This window comes from Cystoisospora suis (assembly GCF_002600585.1).
Source record: "Cystoisospora suis strain Wien I chromosome Unknown contig_4469, whole genome shotgun sequence".
Classification (NCBI taxonomy): domain Eukaryota; phylum Apicomplexa; class Conoidasida; order Eucoccidiorida; family Sarcocystidae; genus Cystoisospora; species Cystoisospora suis.
In genome coordinates, this window is record NW_027157261.1 from 23,162 (window position 1) to 44,096 (window position 20,935).

The 20,935-nt window shown below is 43.6% G+C and overlaps 3 protein-coding genes across 3 annotated transcripts in view; 2 read left to right on the plus strand and 1 right to left on the minus strand.

Annotated features, from left to right (window-relative positions):
- Positions 1–6,196, plus strand: part of CSUI_008114 (abc atp-binding domain-containing protein) — a 16,043-nt gene extending 9,847 nt beyond the window's left edge. Inside the window, exons 6-9 of the mRNA XM_068068253.1 lie at positions 1–189; positions 956–1,062; positions 2,134–2,372; positions 3,362–6,196. The exon at positions 1–189 is cut by the window's left edge and continues 27 nt beyond it. The gene's annotated coding sequence lies outside the window, so the exon portion shown is untranslated. The remainder of the gene's footprint in view (positions 190–955; positions 1,063–2,133; positions 2,373–3,361) is intronic.
- Positions 6,197–7,554: 1,358 nt separating this feature from the next.
- Positions 7,555–8,160, plus strand: CSUI_008115 (uncharacterized protein; the record flags this gene model as incomplete). The annotated part of the gene is made up of 1 exon (XM_068068254.1): positions 7,555–8,160. A coding segment is annotated over one exon (186 nt), but the record flags the coding sequence as incomplete, so codon positions are not given.
- Positions 8,161–8,586: 426 nt separating this feature from the next.
- CSUI_008116 (sodium:neurotransmitter symporter family protein) lies at positions 8,587–20,933 on the minus strand. The gene is made up of 4 exons (XM_068068255.1): positions 17,416–20,933; positions 15,919–16,121; positions 15,044–15,315; positions 8,587–13,968 (listed from the first exon to the last, which is right to left on the minus strand). Exons 1-4 carry the CDS (start codon positions 19,401–19,403, stop codon positions 9,691–9,693), a joined length of 6,741 nt encoding a protein of 2,246 aa, XP_067919773.1. The 5' UTR covers positions 19,404–20,933; the 3' UTR covers positions 8,587–9,690.
- Between the last annotated feature and the right edge of the window lie 2 nt (positions 20,934–20,935).

The window sequence follows — 20,935 nt, forward strand, 5'->3', positions numbered from 1 at the left end:
CGCTTTCTTCTACGGGGCAGTTGATTGAAGAGCACCATTCTTCTACAGTCGAGTTTCGAAATGTTGATGTAGTTACACCGGGAGGAAGTGTCCTCTTAGAGGGTGTTTCTTTCGCGATTACTCCAGGAAAGAATGTCTTTCTTCTCGGCCCTAACGGATGTGGAAAGACATCTCTCTTCAGAATCCTAGGTAAGAAAAAGAAGGAGAGAAGAACAGAGAAAGAGTGAGAGAGAAAGAGAGAGAAATTTGACTCGATAGAGGAGGCCTAGACTGTTGCTTAGGTATCTTAGGAAGGTCGTGATAGATGAATGAAGTCTCCTGGCAAGGGGGTGTAGTTAAGGGCGTTAAGATATATACCACGGATTTCCAATGTATATCTATCTCTACACATGTATGTCTATGTCTACATACCTACCTCTCTCTCTTTATCTCTCTATATCTGTCTATCTATCTCTGTATATGTATGTATGAAAAAGTGTCGACACTTCAATACAGGGGTGTGGGTTTGTATGAGGTATAGGTATGAGGCTGCTGACGTCGTAGGGGAGACTACATATGATCTAAATCTTTGCACGTATGTGCACGTACCTCTCTTCTTCATAAAAAGATCTCTATACAGACTGATAGACATCTTTCAGATAGAGGTGGGGAGAGAACAATTAGATTAGATATATCATACATATTCAGATTCATACACAGCAGGAGATACCTTTACGTATAGTTGATACCTACATATAGAGGCTCTCCTACATCTATATGACATTTGTGTGAAGCTCGCCTCTTCCTCTTATCTTTTTCTTTATCACTCTGTAGAAGAGAAGTATGGACGGTTGAATGAAGAATAGCAGATCTCTCCGTTGAGACATTCTACGTTTATATACACTAATCGCGCCACTTCTCTAGAATCTTTCCTCGTGAAATAGACGTTCCTTTTCTTCTTTTCTTTCTTTCTTAGGAGGTTTATGGCCGTTGATAAGCGGGGAGATTCATAAACCCATTGCATCGAAGCTTTTCTACATTCCTCAGCGTCCTTATATGCCAGAAGGCACTCTACGAGATCAGGTACATACGGTGTACATACACTCTCATACTCTATGCGTTCTTACATACAGCTTCACACAGACATACACTTCATACATCCATTTTCATATATTTATAGATACAGTTCCATACATGCGTCTACATGTGTATATATATGTATATATCTCTTTAACGACATGCGTCTATATGTGTATATATCTCTCTCTCCCTCTATCTATCTCTTTATCAACGTGCGTCAATATATGCATATGTATGAAGATCTCTTTCTCAATACTCCGACATGTAGCTGTTGTCCTGGATGCCCAGGAAGAAGCCTTCTGAGGTTTCTCTCACTCTCTCCATCTTAAGTGTTTTGGCAGCAGCTAGCTTCTTACTTCCACATAGATAGATAGATAGAGATAGAGATGTATGAGAGGATGGACGAAATGTATAGACTGGAATCTATGTGTACATGTGTATGTGTATGTCCTGTTGTTATCTCCGTGTTCATTGGCTATGAAGAGACAGAAGGTCTGTACGTGTGTGTGTATGTAAACAAAGATGAAATTCTCTCTCTCAAACGCATCTCTGCACCTGTCAGCAGCTCCCCTAGTTGTCTACTCAGCCTTTCTCTATCTTCGTCACTCTACAGAATATATATACATATATATACATACACGTACAAATCGTATATATATATATATATATATTGATATCTATTTATCTATATCTGTATATGTCTGCGCATGCATATAGTGGTACATATTCCTTTTTCTGACATCTACCTACGTGTAGTCTCTTATACATAAAGAAGATAGCAAGGGATTCATACTATGTTCTTACCTATCTTGGAGAAGGATAGAGATGGCCTGAGAACGACAACATCTCTATTTAGGATAAACTATATCACTCCTTTCACTACTGTTACTCTTGCCTTCTATCATGCAAACTGACTTCATGGCAGGGGAGAACCGACTCTCTCTCTCTCATACATCTCAAAGATGTGTAGGTACACCGTCTCTCTTTACGCGTTCTCTCTTCTCTCTTTCTCTTCTATCTTTCTCTCTCTCCTTTTTCTTTCTTTCTTTCTATCTTTCTTGTTTCTTTCTTCAGGTGATCTATCCAATGGTCTATGAAGACTTCCGAAGTCGAGGTGCTGGTCGGAAAGGAGGTGGGAGAGGCGACCATCAGACCTTCTCAGATAAGAGACTGGAGAAAGTGTTAGAGGACGTCGGGCTTCTTCATGTTCTGCAGAGATATCCCGAAGGCTGGGAGACATGGGCCATATGGCAAGATGTCTTAAGCGGCGGAGAAAAGCAAAGGATGGCCTTCGCGAGACTTCTCTTTCACAGGTCAGATGCTGATACACACGTACACACACTCACATACAGATACAAAGATACATTCGTGATACCTATACATATATATATATATATCTGTTTGGACATATATATATATATGTTTTGAAGTATATATAGCTACATATACATATATGTGAGTTTTCTCCGTTCTTTTCTTATGTCTTTATCTTCACTTATATACAAATATGTATAGAGAGATATCTATGTGTGTGGTAAGCTGCTGTTAGGTCTGTAGAAGTCATAGGGTGGCTTGTCATAAGTATAGACATGCTTGCGGGTATACTTAGGCCTACATATAGGTGCGTAGTGAAGATGTGAATCTAGGCGTATGTATATATACGCACGCTTATATGCAGATATCTCTCTCTCTCTTTGTAGACAGATATAGATATAGAGATAGAGTTTATAGCCAGGGAGAGTGAATAGTAATACTACGACTACGGCTAATTTGCTTAGTGGCAGTGCATGCATTCAATCTGTGTGGACGTCTATGGTCATGATGTCCGTAGATCTGTTTGAAGATTTATTTGTATCCATATATCTAGGCCTGTCTATATATATGTATATATGTCTACGATCTACCTGTATATCTCTACCTTTATATATGCACATATGTGTATATGTGTAATAAATATGTATGTAGATTGATGTGCCTATATATGCATAGAGATATCTCCCTGTATCTGTTTTGAATCTACATATATATATATGTATATATATATATATATATATGTATGCGCATGTATTGCTGTGCCATTCTTCTGGATAGAGATAGGATGTGAGTGTACATGAGTGCAAATCTCCACAGCCCTGTTCTTCTTTTCTCCTTTCTTTCTCTCTTTCTTCTTCTTCTCTTATTGCATCTGCCTGTATGTCTCTTTTCTAATCAAGGGCCACACGTACCCTTCTCTATCTGTCTTCCATTCCTCATCTCTATTTCATTCTTTCTCTTTCTTTCTGTTCTTTCCTTCTTTCGACAGACCGATCTTTGCTATTTTAGACGAGGCGACAAGCGCCGTGTCTGTGGATGTGGAGGGAGCTCTCTATCGTAAGTGTCGTGAAGCAGGAATTACCTTGATAACTATCTCTCATAATATGAGCTTATTAAAGTATCACGATTACGTCTTAAGAATCTCGGGAGCTAAAGATATGTCACATCCTACCACCCCTTCTTCTTCTTCTTCTTCCTCTTCTACCTTCTTATCTCCTCCTAGATTCAACAGCACTAGACACCCCCTTTCTGAGACATCCCCTCAACAGGGACAGCTAGCCAACGAGACACTGGTGTCTACTTCTTCGCCACCTACGACCGCGACAACATCGCCATCGTTACTTGGTGATGGAGGCGTATCAAGAGGAGGAGGAGGAGGTACAGAAAGAGTCTCAGGTAGACAGCAGACATGGTCATTCGAATCAACGGAAGGTTTAAGAAGACTAGATAGCTATTCATTCCTTCTTAGTCTAGGAACTAAAGGAGGAGCTTCTTCGTCTTCTTCTTCTTCCTCTTCTTCTTTATCACCTCAAGGTAGGCGAGCTCTTTCTCCCACGGCCTCAGAATGTATGCGAGATCGTCGAAGTAGAGAAGAAGAAGAGAAGATTCGTAATGAAGCAAGAAGCAGAAAAAGAGAAGACCAAGAAGGAGGCCTTCGTGAGTTGTCAGGAGAGAGAGGAGGAGGCATCACAGATAGAAGAGATGTAGAGGAAGGTCTTCAGAAAGAGAAAGCAAGAGAGAGAGAAGATCTACAAGAAGAGAACGATGCAGAGAATATATGTATAAGGGAAGATCTCTATAGATTCATGCCGCGTATTATAGTCGCCTCTGAAGAGCCACCACCTCCCTCTTCTCCACTGACGAGTGATACAAGGAAGACCTCTTCACAAGAGGCGAATAGCCATAAGAATCGAGATGAAGAAGATTCCTTACAGAAAGATCATAATGATCACGGAGTTCTTATCAGTCAAGGACTGGTGACAGGAGGTGTACATACACCTGCATCGTCTCTCCATATATCAGGTCTTTATCCTTTAGAAAGAAACAACGGAGACGATAGGTCTCATCTTATGAAGCCTTCCTCTCAACTTGACAAGCACAGCCATCATACGACAACGACTGCTGAGAATGAGAGAATTCGTTCTTCTCCTCCTCTTCCTTGTCTTCCTAAGGGGGAAGGGGGAGATCAAGGTGTATGTACGTTGCCTACTTCATACGTCTCTTCTGTACATCAGCCAGCAGCTAGTACATCCCATCTTGCAGTAGTTGGAGTTAAAGATGGTCATGGGGATGGTGTACATACGCCCTCTTCTTCTTCTTCGTCATTTCTCTCTCAAGGAGAAGGTGGAGGAAAGGGAGAAGAAAAGGGGGGATTTCATGCACCCGAGCATCTACTCATCAAAAAGAAGAAGAAAAGCGACTATCAGAAGGACCTTCAAGGAGACGAAGAAGAAGAAGGTGTGAATGCTGTTCTCTATACAACCTTCGGTGCAGATACACAAGAAGAAGATCAAGGTGCCATCCCTCTCCCCGTTTCTCCGTCGTCGTCTCTTTCTCCTTCTCCTATCCCTCAATCTTCCTCTTCTCTTCTTTCTTCTTCTTCTACTCCTAGTGGCGTAGAGAACGTATCAAAGAGACGAAGCTCATTTCCTTCTGAACAGACCACCTGCAGTAGCAGTATCTCTCATAGCAGGAAGAATAGCCTCTTCATGACCCTACATCAAACACCCGGGAACACGACAACTTCTACAGATCTTCATGATGTCCCTCCTTCTCTTCCTGCTCCTGCTCGTGACGATAAAAGCTGCCCAAGTCCCCCTTATCCTCCCCGTACTCCTCCTCCTTCTCCCTCTCCTCCTTCTTCTCCCCCCTCTCTGCTTTCTTCTTCTTCTCCTCCTCCTCAAGTGAAGAAGGAGAATCCGCCTCTAGGGAGAGGAGCTTTATCGACAGGAGGAAGTCGCAGAGCTAGCTTCGATGAAGGAAGAGCGAGTGGTGAAGGGCGAGGGAGGGGCATGAGAGCTCGCTCAAATACCCTTCCTTCTCCTACCTCATTCACAAGCACTACAAAACGCGTCGGTGCTTCTGTCTCCTCCTCCTCCTCTCCTTCTTCTTCTTCTGTTGTCTTTCCTGCTCGTCTATCCGCAGGAGGAGGAGAACTTCAGAGGGGATCGAAAGTTCCCAGTTCGTCTTCTTCCTCCTTTCAGAAGAAGAAGAAGTCTGGTAAGAGTAGCAACGGTAAAAGTTTTCTTGTAGGAGGAGGAACGAGTGTAGATGGAGGGAGTGGGAGCGGTATGCTGATGAGCGGCGTAGGCCTATCTCCCGCAGTCATAGGTGCGATGGCTGCGGAGGCGACAGTTCAGAGTCTTGCGAGGAGTAGCATGAGGCAACTAAAAGACGAGAGTAAAGGCGGCCCTGATGCCGAGGAGGGGGTGAAGGAGAAAGCAGAAGGAGAAGAAGAAGCACCGCATGAGAAGTTATAGAAAGAGAGAGAAAGAGAAGATCTAGATAGATAGGAGAGGGAAGAAGGAATGAAGATTTAAGGGATAGGATACAGGGAGAAGAAGATGTGTACGTTGTCGAGGGAGAGAGAAAGAAGAAGATGATGGCACGGATGGCTGTGTATGTGGATGGGTTGTGTATGTATAAGATTGATATGAAGATGTGTATAGGGAAGTGTAAGCTCGATGAATCTCGTGACTGTTCAGCACTTCTTGCTGTATCGACCGGAGATGCAAACAGAAAGAAAGAAAGAGTGAGAGAGAGAGGGTAAGGTTGCTCTTTAGTATCATTTGGTGCCATGCTTGAGGTGTGGTGAATGAGGAGGAGAAAGAAGATCAGAGAAAAAAGATGAAGATCATGGAGAAAGGAACCTGACAGGTAGAGATACATCAACAGATACATACACACACACAGAGAGAGATCAATAAGAAGAAAAACAACTCACCAGATAAATGAAAAGGTACCTATACCTATCCACATATATCTAGACATATATGTACATCTACACCTAGTTTAACACATACACACGCACACACTCCCTCTCCTCCATAGACTACTCCTTGACCTATCAGCCTCTCCTCTCTCTCTCCTTTGGTGACACACCCCAAGACGTTAACTAGCAATCCACCCCCCATACACTAGACCTCTTCCACTTCTTCTTTCCTTTCCTATTGTCATCTTTTAACAAGACATCTATTTCCACACTGCGCTGTAATGATGCACGTGAAATAGGCGATGTCTCGCGCATGAGAAGAAACACCTACTTACCTTTCAACTGAAGAATCTTCGGAATCTTCTGAAGCTTCTCTTCTTCCACTGCTCTATACCTTCTGAGCTGCCCCCTCACTCTTCACTCCCCCGGTTTACTGTGATATAGAAAGTAAAGAAGGACAAGAGGCTTCCTTCTTTTGAGACAGGGTGGATTCTTGCCGATATAAAACCTCTTGTCTATCAAGAGATATAGTGAAGGGTGAAGTGGAGAGATAACAAGCAAGAAGAAGAAGAATCTTTCTCTCTCTCTCTGTCTCTATCTCCCTCGATGTTTCTCCCCCCGTCCTTGTTTCTCATCGTAGGAAATCCATCTATTTTTGAGATCTAGTCTATCGACGCCGTGGTAGTTCGTATGAGGTATGAAGATATAGAAGATAGGAAGTTAGATAGAGATGCTAATTACACCTGGGTAAGGAGAAGAGAAGTTCTCTATTCTCCTTACCCAGGTGAGATTCAGCTGAAACGATGAGATAGACTAAAGGAGTCAACATTCACTCACACCAGTAAAGGAGAGCGAGGCGGCCATTCAACCCCCTCTAAAGCGCATGCACGGGGCCTTACTCTCTATAGGGTGATCATTCTTTTAGAATTCTCTGCCTGACTACTATGGAAAGGTTTCTTCAGTTGCGCTGACCTACGTCCATACACGAGCTACGTCACCGTTTCTCAGCAGGCGGTAGGATCTCTGTCTCGGAGAGGAGAGAGAGAGAGAATTAAGGGAAAAGTGAAGGGATAATGGCTAATACGTTTATTGTTGTTTCTCCACAAAATAAGATGAGGAGATAGATTCATTCATTTCCTTCGTAAAGAGAACTTTAATCGCCGTGGGTTCACTCAATGCGGCGAAGAAGCTCCCGGTTGACTCTCCTCTCCTCTGTAGAAGACAAACTCCTGCTCTACGGGGTGGTCGGTCGGTCACTTTCTTAGATCGATCTCATCTCGATTCTTCAGGATTTTCGCTTGTCATCTTCTCAATCGATTTCTGCCTCCATTGTATTTTAAACAATTAATCTCAATAGTGAATCCTTTAGAAGGCTCATTGTTCTCCGTCCCTGTCTGTCTCATCATGCGTAGCAGGCAGTCCTTTCTTCTCCTGTAGAAAGACAGAAAGCCTGTAGAAGCGCTTTTAAAGCGCTTGTCTGCAGCCTGGGCTTGGCTCAGCTCCAGCGTCTTCATAGGTTTTGTAAGGGAAACGGGGGAGGAGGAGAGACAGGAGAGAATAGCAAAACGAAGAAGAAGAAGAGACGCTGAGATCAGTCGTGAAAAAGAAGAAACGGATGTATCTCTCTTCTCTCCAGGAGACAAACCAAGGGGAAAGCAGAAGGCATATAGGGTGTATACGTATACGTGTATGTAGGCATCTATATAAGCGTATGTATATTTCTATGTACATATCCAAGGTATACAAGGAGGAGAGGAGCGAGGACTTGTATGTCATTCATCTTGTGTGTCAACATTAGACTTCCTTCTTTCGTCTTATCCTTCTTGAGCTCTTGTCCATTCCTTTCTCTTTCTTTCTACATCGAGTGTATACGCACATCCACATTTGCATGCATGCATCCATCTATGTGCTATACTACAGAAGATTCTCTCCTCTTCTGTCGAAAGGTATGCAAGAGATCATCTTTTGCTGGACGTGTGAAGTCTTCTTGTAATGGAGGAGCTTCCCATCTACTCTCTACTGTTTTCTCATAGTCAGACGAGGGTGAGAGAAGATTTCTATCTCCTTCCATTCTTTGTCGATAAGCCACCTCGCTCTTTTCCTTACTAACTTCCTAAATCGAAGCAAGGTCAAGATAGAAGCTACCTGTAGAGACTAGTAAAGCGACGGGGTTGCACGAAATTCTAGGGAGAGAGAAAGAAAGAAGAAGAGGCAGAGAGGATGAGCTTACTCAAGAATCCCTACCAAGCTCTCTATCGCAACGCTCACTCTCCTTTACTCCTGTTGCCACGTAAGTTTTCGATAGATCAGATGGTATTACACATGACACCTTTCTTCAACTTCACGTCTCTCCGCTATACATACACATCCATATATGTGTATACGATGAAACGTAGATATATCACACATACATAATATACCCCTAGCTCAGACAAACCGGCGTGCATGCAAACAAACCCATCCTCGCATGTACATACATGTATCTATTTATATGTTTATCTCGTCATGAAGGTATGTATACAGGTGTCTCTATAGGCGGACGCATCAGCCAAATCTCAATACGTCTCCAGAACAAGATCTTCATGAGGAGAGAGACACACTTCAACATCCCTACCTACACACCTCCATACATAATAGACTTAGAACGACGAGCTTCAAATCTTCTTCTTGAAACCTTTCGCTATACACAGATCTTACCAAAGGGAAGATCAGAATTGAGAAGCAACGAGGAGGACAGGGGGATCTCTCGATCCTTTCTTCCTCCATACAAATACCAATGATAAGGAAAAGAAGAAGATATCTCTCTTCTTCAGAAACGAGGGTATGCAAAAGGAAGCTCAACAGAGAGATAAAGACAAAGAGAGATCGTGACGTATACATACATATAGTAAGACGTACATGTTCACACATACATACATACATCCTCGCTTCCTTCTCAACCTCTTCTTGTCAGGAGGTGTGGAAGAAGAAGACGCACACATTCATTTCTTCTTCTTTCTCTTTCTCTCCTTTCTTTTCTTCTCCCTCTTTGAAATCCCACTTCAAAATAGGAATATTCCCACTTTAAGAAAAAACTTGAAAGCACATGGATCGAGCTAATCTTTTCTTTTACAAGTTCTCCGAATATAAGCCGACTCTCTCTCTTCCCCTTCACCCATACAAGGACAACACTTCTTAGTAGCATAGAAAGAGAAAGAGATCTTTCTTAACATTCCTTAGCGTCGACCTTCTTTCTCTTCTTTCACTCTAGATGACGACAGCTCCTCTCTACACGATAATAAAGAAGAAGACTTTTCTTCTCTTCTTCATTTCACCTTTCGTAAGAGTTCTTCCGTCTCTTCGGGTGATTCTTTCTTATCATCTGTTCCCAAGTGCGTTTCTTATGGTCATCCGTCTCGCCTAGAATTGTCATTTGAGAGAGGATCTAGCTTGTTCTCTTCAGGAAGCAGTACAGGTCTTCCTATAACGACAAAATGATGGTGTTCAGCAGGAGTATTATACAATGGATCCAGATTTTTAATTCTCTCTTCTTCTTCTTCTTTCTCTCTTTCTTCTCCTTCATGACTCCCTCTTTGTATCTTCTTCTCTTTCTTCTCTTCCTTCTCTCTTCCGCTGTCTCTACACCTTGTGTCACTCCTCTCGTCCCTCCCTATCATCACAAGATCAGCAGTGGCAGGGGTACCTCCCTCACTACCTCCACCACCTTCATCTCTGTTTCTACTTCTTCTGCTTTCTCTTCTTTTCTTCTGATCGATCTCGATACCATCCATCGCGGTCAAAATCCTACGTCCATCTCTACACGAGGAAGAAATGAGAACTTGCTTTCCCTTCACGACCACATCATGAAAATTTTCTTTTCTTGAGATCCCTATTTTGTCTTCATCTTCATGGCCTCCTCTATCTCTTCCATAAAACACCTTGTCTTTCTCAGGCATTCTTCGGTTATTCTTCTCTATTCTGTCCATAGCCCGACTCGTGAAACGAGGCAGGTGGGACACGTTTCTATCACTACTATCTCGATGTATTATCCTAGACTCTCTCTGACCTTCTTCGTGAAGATGACCTCCACTTCCTACTTCTTCTTCTTTGCTTCTTATTCTTCTTCCTCCTCTCCTATAAGCACTCCATCTCCACACCCTACTACCTCTTCTGCTTCTTCCTCTGTCTTCTTCTTCTTCTTTTTCATCCCTTTCTTCTTCTTCTTCTCTTTCTCTTTCTTGTCTCTCTTGTTCTCCCCCCCTTGTGCGGGGATGATGTTGAATCGACTGAAGTTCCAGTTGATGCTTCTCTTCCTGCTGAGCCTCCGTTCCTTCATCTAGTCGTCGTTTGACTCTTCTCCTTACCGATCTAGCTAACATAACAAGAGGGATAGGTACGACAGTGCCCAAGGCAACTAGCCATCCTATAGCTAGCCCCCAGTCAGGCCAGCCTTCTGCATATCTCTGACCTCTACATGAAGGACCTCGATATTCAATTCCACACGTACAGAGACCGATCTGCGCATCACACAGACCTTTCCCTGTCTTACTGTTGCACTCTTCGGGACACCATTTCTCTTCACCTGAGCTTAGGCGTTCACTACAATCCGCACCTCCCCAACGATCATGGCAGAAACACATACTAAAGTCTACACAGAGTCTCTTCTTCTCTTCAACTGCATCCGAAGAAGAAGAAGGAGGAGGTTGACGGGTGACAATGTCTCGTTCTTCTTTGGTCGTCGTAGAGGGAGGGCTGGGGCTTGGCTCTTCTTCTTGTTTCTTTTCAACTTGGGGGACAGGAGCTTTGTGTGGAATCTCTTGTCCGTGAGGTGTCGAAGAGGAGAGACGCCTGGCCGTTCTGAGGGAGGTGTCATGGGAAGGAGGAGGAGAAGAGAAGGAAGAAGAAGGCTCAAGGGAAGGGGAGAGAGAAGGTGGAGATCTAGGAAGAGAAGAAAGAGATGATAAGGAGATCATATCGGTGAGAAAGCTTCTCTCTTTGTCACGAGATAAGGGTGCTACGCTAAGTTGACGTCCTAGAGAAGCTGGCGGGTTTGTATCTATCTCTCCCTTTTTATGAAGGGCATCTTGAAGACGAATGAGACGTAAAAGAAAAGAGTTCTTCTCTTCAGAGACGGCTGAGATATCAGACTCATCATGAGAGAAAACTTCTCGATCTTCTTCTTCTTCTTCTCTTCCTTCTTCTTCTTCTTCCTTTTCTTCTCTTTGTCCTCGTCTTTCTTCTTCTTCTCCTCCATGAATTGTATCTTTGCCAAGTGTATCAGAAGCAGAGACTTTTCTCTTATCATCATCTCCAGCCTCTTTCTGTCTATCCATATAAATCAAGGTCGACTTGCTCTTCCTAGCATGTCGTTTGTTTCTGTAGCTCTCTCCTTTCTCTGAGATTTCTTGAAGACAATCTTCTTCAAGACATTCAAAGCCTCTCCTTTCGGACTCTGCTGCTGTCTGTACACCATAAGCTTGTTCTCTATCTGAGAGCCTTCTCCTTTCTATGACTCCCTCCCTATCTTGGAAATATGACGCTCTCTTCTTCTCCCCCTCCTCCTTGTCTGAATAATTGTCCTTTTCTACTGTATGCGATGAAGCCGAGAGATCTTGTCCTCCTTTCTGAATTTTTCCTTTCTCAATGGTGTCTCTCTCTTTGGTCTTCTTCCTATCATGCTTATCTTCATCTTCCCCACCTGTCTTTCTCCTTTCTTTCTTTAGTCCATGTAGCAAACTTCCTATCTTCTCTGGTATACTTGTTTGGTCTCCGAGCAAAAGAACTTCATCTCTCTTCTCTCCTCCCTTCTTCGTCTTCTCTTCGTCTTCTTTTTCTTCTGTCTTTCTTGTAGGGAGGAAGTCTTTTCTTGCTGAAGTGTCAACGGACGCCCTTGATTTAATTTCTAGACCTCTTCCTTCTTCTCCTCCTCCTTTCTCTTCATCTTCTTCTTCTTCAACGCTCTTTCCGTCTGGACTGACTTGGAGAAGCTTTAGTCCCCCTGAGAGATTATGATGGCCTTCTAGCTTCTTCTTCGCTAGCTCATCCATCACCATAGGCGCGAGAGCTTCAAGCTCTTCATCGCATAAGACACATCTCCCATGTCCACTGCATGCATTCGGGCTACCTAGACACCCCACACCCTTCACGTCTCGCTGTCTCTGACCTAACCCGGCGTGAGGAGAAGAAGGAGACGCGAACCATACAAGCCCGCAGAGAGTTAAGAGCCATAGAAAGGGGGGAACGATAATCGTAAGAAACCGACGGAGATGAGGAGAAGATAAGAGAAAGAAAGAAAAAAGCTGTAGGCGTTTTGTCTTCATGGTCCGAGACAAAGGCGTAGAAGAGACAGAAGTATCACGGGGAGAAAGGGCGGGAAAAGAAGAAGAGAGGTGAGAAGGAGGGGGGGGAGAAGAAGGGGAAGGGGGGAGGGGAGAAGAAGGGGACGGGGGGTGAGGAGAAGAAGGGGAAGGAGATTGTTGTGTGATAATAGGAAGAGAAGTCTGCAGGCAACTAGACGGCTGATAGAGAGATAAAAGATCAGAAGGAGATGATGTAGATGTACAAGGAGCGGCTGTTGAAGAAGCAGAGGTCGAGCACTCGGTGTGAGGTTTCATAAAGGGGGGGGCATGAGAGAGAGGAGAGGGAGAAGAAGAACAAGAACCTCTAGGTGAAGGGGATGGAAAAGATGAAGAAGAAATGAGTAGAGGATCCGGAGAAGGAGGAGAAGTCTGAAGATGATTAGATGCCGATGTAGGAGAGACCAGTACGAAAGGGAGCTGTGAATGATCTCCTCTCTGAGGAGGAGAAGAAGAAGAAGAAGAGAGATATACATCCCGAGATGTCTTTATATCATAATTGATACATTCCTTCTTCTCTCGGTCATCTGTTAAGACAATAGCGTCAAGCATCATCTCTTGGGGCGTTGACCGAGGAGGGGTAGAAGCAGAATAAGACAGAAGAAGAGAAGATTGCAAGGGAGAGGAAGGGGAGGAACAAGAAGTGAGAAGATCAATACTCTTCCTATATGAATCTCTACCAGCAGGTTTGAGACTTAGTGAAGTCTCCTCATCCAGCGTGCTTCTTTCTTTCTCTCTCTTGTCTTCTTCATTCGTCTTTTCAACACAACACTGGTATGAAGAGAAAGCGTCTAGATGAGAAGGAGAAGCTTCTCTCACCCCGATGACAAGAGAAGAAGAAGAAGAACAAGGAGGTCGATCATGTTGAAGGGGGGGAGAAGAAGAGGAAGAAGCGTAAGACATTTCAAGAGACCCACCACCACTACTACTGCTAAAACTACTAGTCTGACGTAAGATTACAAGATTGCGGAAATCGTAGTGTAATACCACAGCTAGAACTTCACATAAAGCCACAAGAAAGAGAGAGACAGTCCCAGCAAAGGTATCTAAGAGATTGACCCAGTAGATCCCTGAAGAAGAGATGAATAAAATGCCAACGAGAAAGAGAAGGAGACAGAGAAGAAAAGCGAAGACGGCAGTCGGTAACGAACGAAAGAGAGACACCTCGATGCATGCAGTCATAATGACTTCAAGCATAACGAACTGACTATCGATGCCCATACAAATGAACAAGAGAAAGAAACACATCGAACAAACCCAGCTCAATGGTAACGTCGTTAGTGCGTAGGGATAGGCAAGAAAAGCTAAACCACTCCCCACTCGAGCTACCTAAAGGAAGGAAAAAACGAAGAGAAAGAAAGACGAAGAAGAGAAGAGATAGAGAAAGAAACAGAAAGGAAAGAAGAAGAAAAAGAAGAGAAAACAAAGCAAGACATACACAGACAAACAGTCACACATTCACTATGTATCAAAAGAGGGAGCTAGGGGAGGGAACTAAACACCCCGAACCTAGCATACACATATATGTATAGGAGAGCATGCATGCATGCATGTATACACATTTATAGGTAGGGGGATCGACAGAAAGAGAGATGAATGAAGTGACGTCTAGATGCATATGCTCTACTCTTGAGATACCACCCCCCTAGGAGTATCGGATGGATGGCTAGAGGAGCTGTACATACACTTGAAGGAGGGTAAAGAGTCACCAATAGAGTGGAACATACGTAGGATAGACAACTACGACAGAAAAATTAGAAAGACCACATAAGAGACAGATTTCTCGATACCTGCTTGGATACATAAGCTGTCATCTTCATCCAAACAAGAGACACTTTGAAGATAGATAGGTAGAGAGAGATGAATAGACGTTACATGTATCCAGAAAAGTTTAACGGTGAAGTACCAACCATACCGAAAGATACTTAGGAAAAGACAGGAGGAGATCATTTAGAGAAGTATCCTAGAGTGATAGGACCATGGGTTAAAATATGAGATTTCAAGAGAAGAAAAAGAAGAAAGGGATTAAGAGTGAAGGAATAGAGAGAGAGAGAGAAGGTATGGAGTGTCACTGTTCTCCACGACTCCGTCAATTCGATGTGCCGAGACGCCACCCCACCGACTAACGATTTTCATTCATATGCCCTTCTATACACGAAGTGTATGTCCACTTCCACGCCTACACACTTCACTAGCCTTCTTCCCTACATCTTTCTCTCTCTCTCTCTTTCACTAGAAAGGGCCTATTTTACATACTGAGGGAGAGATAGACAATCCTGGATGGATGACAAGAGTCCCCTGAGTTCAGATCGAGCTATAGAAAGACCTGAAAAGGCAAAAGACGCCTCATCCATCCCCCCCCCGTATATACCTCACCCTTCCTGTCCGCCCTTCTTCTTCTTACCTCTTCAACTGGTTGATGACTGACAAGAGCCATATGTCCAATTATGGAGAAGACAGATAGACCCACAAGAAAAGCCGTGAGAGCGCTTAAGCCCGTGATAAGAAGAGCGTCTCTCGAGATGTCGTTTTTGATAGGATTGAAGGAGGCATAGTTAACGAGGGATCCCCAGGCTATCCCAAGGCTAAAGAAGCTCTGAGAGCCTGCGACTGCCCACGTTCTCGGCTCAACAAGCAAACCCCACTGAGGCGCAAAGTAGTGATACAAACCTGCACCTGGAAAGATAGGAGAAAAATGAGAGAGAGAGAGGAGAAAGAGGAGAAAAGATAGAGAGGAAGAGGAAGATAGAGGGGAGGGTGTGGAAGGAGTTGGAGAGAAAGGATGAAGAAAGATGAGAAGGAGAAGAAAGCAAAGAAAGAAGAAGACAAGGATGAAAATCATGATGAAAAGAAAAAGAAGAAGAACAAGTTGGGACGTCGACCGAGGGAAGTTATGTTGGTATTTCTACAGATGACTGTAAGCCATCAAACTCTATGGTCACCCATACACACACACACACACCACATAGAGAGAGAGAGAGATTAAAGAGAGCACATACAGTATGTTATACATCAGCTATGTATATATAGATATGAGTATATATACAAATCTAGATGTCCATAGATATCTCTATATGCATGTGCACACATATCTCCCGCACTCCCGTGACGATCCACTGGACGTTGTGGTATGACCCTCAAAAGTGACTTTGGACGTTTGAAATTTCCATAGACAATCTAGAGCAAGTGAATGGAGAAAGAGAGAAGAGAAATAAGAAGAAACAGAAATCCAGGTATCTATCTTGAGAGATGGGGTTCTCTCTGTTTGAATTGTCTTACCTGCTCCAGGGAGAGTGATGCCTCGGAAGAGCATAAGAACGATCCCTATGTAGGGTACAATAGCTGTGAAGTAGAATACCTTGCCTGTAGGCCTCAGACTCTTCCATAGAGATAGAAAAGATAAAGTCCATGCTATGAGAAGGCAAATCAATAAGCTAACATTGAAGGAGACATCCAAGCCTTCAGGTGAACCTCCCCCCATACTGAAGAAAAAGAGACAGAGAGAGAGCGAAAACGAAAGGGAGAAGAAAAGAGGAGAAAAGAAAAGAAAGGAAAAGAAGAAACGCACAAACAGAAGCACAAGATAAAAATACACATCATTTCGAATACGACTCATACCACACACGTACACACATATACAGCCTCACCACGTTATACACATGTACACATGTATATACATATATATATATATATATGGACGTAGATAGATAGAGAGACAAAGACACAAGGAGAACATAGGGGGAAACAGAGATGTTCGGGTGCACATGGACATGAAGAGAAAGGAGAGAGCATATAAACTTCTCTCGGGTGATGTACGAGGATACGAATAATATGAGATATGGAACGAAGGGGAGGTACTTCTTGTGAATCTACCTCTAGACATGATAGCTCTCTATACAGCACTACGTACATAGATAGGCGTCACAAGACAGAAAACTCAAGTCATAGTAGGCTAGCTTTATCCTGTCTAAGAGTGTTTCTTGCGTCTTGACGGAGAGAAAGTAGATCAAAGAATACAAGCCCATGAAGATCTCCTGTGAACTCCTTTTCCACCTATATCTGCTCTACATGTTACTCCTCTACGAGTTTTGTAAATACACACTCTATCTTCCTTCTTTCTCTCACTGCTACTGTCTTTGAGGCCCGTATATAAGGCGATGTAGGTAGGAAGACCTATCGATATATAGAGATCAAGAGAAGGCATGTCATTCTCCTTTGTGGTTTAAGGAGGTCGACCGACCATTCGCCCTCCCTCAGGCTTCTTCTTCTTCTTTTTCTTCTCTTCAACCTACACTTGCCTAGCAACAGAATACTTGAAAGTACATACAGAATACATATGTATAGACATCCATACAGACGTAGACATAGATACACATGTAGAGTGATAGATACAGACATGGATATTCATATAGACATCTAGTCTGCTATAACGAGGGAAGACCATACATGTCTCAACAGAGATCTCTAGAGAGGTCGATCTATCTATCAATCGTGTGGAGAAGCCTCTTCTCTATCTCAATCGATTCTCTATAGAGTGATGTATAGTATGATGAGTAATTCCATTACATAGCATTATCACCCCTACGATAGCACCTATCATTTTCACTTTCCTTCTTATATCTTCCTACTTCTTCTTACGACTATCTATCTCTCCTTCTCCTTTCTGTAGCCATCCCTATTCTCTCCTCGAGTGTATGTACACCGCGCCACCAGCACCACAGAGGTCATCCCCGTCCCTCTCTGTCTTTTCTTCGTGTATGGACTCCTCGATCTTACCTTGAAGACTTTTGGAGACAATCGACAAGAAAGAATCTCTTCACAGCATCGACGTCGTTGATTCCTGTTCCCCCCCCTTCCTTAGACCAGGGCAGAGATTTGCCTATCGCTGTGAAGGAGTTGAAGAAGAAGAAGAGACACCATGAAAGAATAACGTTATAGTAGACAGCACATATGAGAGCTAAACATACACTTGAAAGTCCGATACCTGTACATACAGCTGAGATTTGTCTCCATGCACGTAGAAAGCCTGTCTGCATTTTCTGTCCCACAGAAGATTCTAAGATGAACATCGGTAAACCTAAGAAAGATAAACAGACGAAATATGCAATTAAAAAAGAGCCTCCTCCATTCTCGTAACAGAGATAGGGAAATCGCCAGATGTTGCCGAGGCCTACGGCATAACTCATGCTTGTTAAGATATACTCTTCTTTACTGCGCCAACGCCCACGGCGATATCTCTTCATCCCCGCATGAATGCGATGGCCTCTATCTCTTTCTTTTTCGTTTTCATCTTGAAGAGAATGAGAAAGATGAGAAGAAGGAGGAGGAGAAGAAGAAGATGACTGAACATGAAGAGAAGAGGAAGAAGGAAGACCTTCTTCAATCTTCTCTTCTTGATTCGATAGAGAAGAAGAACGTCTCCTAGAAGGAGAACGATGGTAATGGCGAGATCGACTTTCTCCCTTTCCTTTCTCTAGCGTATCTTCTTCTTCTTCTCTCTCTCTTCGTCTTGGAGGAGGGGAAGCTACGCCGGGCTTTCCAAGTGAAGATGAAGAAGAGAGACTTTTCTTGAGATGGCGAGAATGATGCACAGATGTCTGTGTATAAAAGTTCTCAAAAGATCTCTTAATTCGAGTCATGTGATAAGGATCTCTCTCTCCTCCTCCTCTTTCTTCTTCTTCTTCCTTTTCAGCCTTCATGAGAAGACTCATAGTTGTGCTTCTCTCTATCATCGGCTTCACAGCGGACTTTGCAAAGTCCAAGAACGACTGCTGCGGTCCCCCTCCTCTGCTGCCTCTATGTCCTTCTTCTTCTTTCTCTTTATCATATCCTGGATGAAATCTTTCTTCTTTTTCTTCTCTTCCTCTTCGTCGTCTTCTTCTACACTCTTCTTCTCCTCCTGCTCTTCGTTCTTTTCTTTCTCTTTCTTCTTCCCAGCCATCATCTTCTTCTTCTTCGCCCGGCCCCTGTAAGAAAATGGCGTGAAGATTTTGCATGAGATGGGGACGTAGAATTCCATCTTCGTCATAGAAGTGATCATATGAGGAAGACATAGGAGACCTTCTCGCCATCACTGACACCCCTTCATCTCTCTCTCTCTTCTCTTCTTCATTTTCTCCTCTCCCTCTCCTTCCTTCTCGACCTCTCTCTCTTTCTCTTTCTTCTTCTCCTCCTCCTCCTCGTCTCGTTGGATTTCTTTCGCCTCCTTCTTTTCCTTTCCTTTCTGGACTTCTACGAGAACCTCCTCCCCTCCGATCTTCTCTACGTAGGATACCCAGCAAAGCTCGGCGTTTCAGACGTCTTCGCAAGCGATCTCCCGCGGCCTGCGCCTCTTCTTCTCTCAATTCTTGATCGAGATGAGACGAGGAATAAGCTCTTCTACGAGACCGATAAGAAGAATGCGAAGGCGGAAAGATATCTCCCTGGGGACGGCGATATGAAGGAATGGATCGAGAGGAAGAAGCAGTCAAATCTTCTATAGAGCAAGATCGTCTCTGGAGAGAGGGGAAAGCGGTATGAGGGGGAGTCTTAAACGTATCGGAAGGGTTGCTTTTAGCAGGAGAAGAGGATGAAGGAGAGAAGAATCCATCTGATTCAGTTTGAGTAGGTCTTTCATGGTGTTCTCTGAGTCGAGGATTCTCTGGAGAAAGAGAAGAAGAAAGGAGGTTATGACGATGAAGAGAGACAGGAGAAGGTTCTTGAGGAGACGCGGCAGGGGGTGAAGAGGGAGAAGAAGGAAAGGGGGGAGAAGGAGATGAAGACATGGTTCTTTCATTAGGTGTACATACAGCAGAAAAGATGGTTGCTAACAGATGCTTCGTCTCTCCTGTAGATTTTCTCTTCTTCGTGGAAAACAGAAGAGACAGGAGAAAGTCACTTGTTTTTATGAAGTTGGAAGATCAACAGCCGATCTTCTCAAATCATCTTCTTCGCATGCACTCTCTCTTAGAGAAGATAAGAGAGGTGCAGCATACGGAATATTGAGTGAAGAAATGTATCCTCCAGAGTGATCTATCTATCTATGTATCTATCTTTTGATTTATCTCTCTATCTATTCCCCTGACAATGTATCTGTCTTCTTAACAGAGATATACATTGAGCGCTTCCCCAGGTGTACGTACATGACTCTCTCCTTTCATTCTTTCGCAAAGGAAAGTGTTTACTTTCAGAAACCCCACCTCCCTGTCTCCCTCTTCTTCCCTTTCTTTCCCCTTGTTCTCTCTCTGTCCCTCTCTTAACTCTCCTTGATCTTCTTCATCTTTCCTTCCTTTGTCGACTATAGGAGGCAAAGAAACAGACAAATCGAACGCTATCTCTCCCAGTAAGCTGATCTACATGTGCGAGTTCGCAACACGTCTTTCTCTTTCCTCTTGACAGAAGAGTTGAAAGAGAAGGAAAGAGCTTTTCGAAGCAAAATGGTCGGAACAACGACACAAAGAGAGAAGTAATAATCTCTGAAGTCGATCTGGGATAGAGAGAAATACTAACGTGTACACCAGGCAGTTTCTGCGATAGACATGCGTCTACAGAGGGTTTGCGAGAAAAGAAAGAAGGAGAGAGCAGAGGCAGGTAAGGTGCGAGAGCAGAGAGAAGAACTCCAGTCATAGAGGGAAGTAGAAGATGAAGAAGACGGTCTAAAAGCGCAAGATAAACTTCATTCAGAGAGGCAAATTTCACGCACAAAACAATGCTGGAGATGTACTCTGTTACATGCTCTCTCCTCTTCTTCTCTCTACTGGCTGTATGGACAAAATGACTACCTCTGCCGTTCTTTCTAGCTAAGAATCCTCGAGTGTTTTCTTTCTTCCTTTCTTTCTATCTTTCTCTCTCGTCGCATGAAATACCCGTACACGGACTTCTCCCTCCTTCATTCTAACCCAAGAAGAAGGGAGAGAGACTCTCTCTCTCTCTCTTTGACGATGTCTCCAAGAGGGGGAAATGACAGGAAAGAAGGGAGGGCGACGTCGTAGAAAAATGTGGCTGTGATCATTACGTGGAATCTATCTGGTGAGAGATAGATGGCAGGTCTTCTCTACTTTCAACTACCCGGAAATGAGTCTTCTTGTAGAGATAGATAGAGATCACAAAGTTAGGAGAATCTATCAACCTCTCGCCAGCCGCCAAAGTACGGAGAAAAGAGATGTTCCATGAGACAGAATACTGCCACAGCTACGATGGGAATTCCGAGGACATGTCGACACAAACCAAGCAGCCCGGGATTTTTTTGGCTTCAAAGACTGCAGTCATCTGGAGAAAGGAGAACATCCCGGACGGAATCGAATGCAGTGAAAGCCGA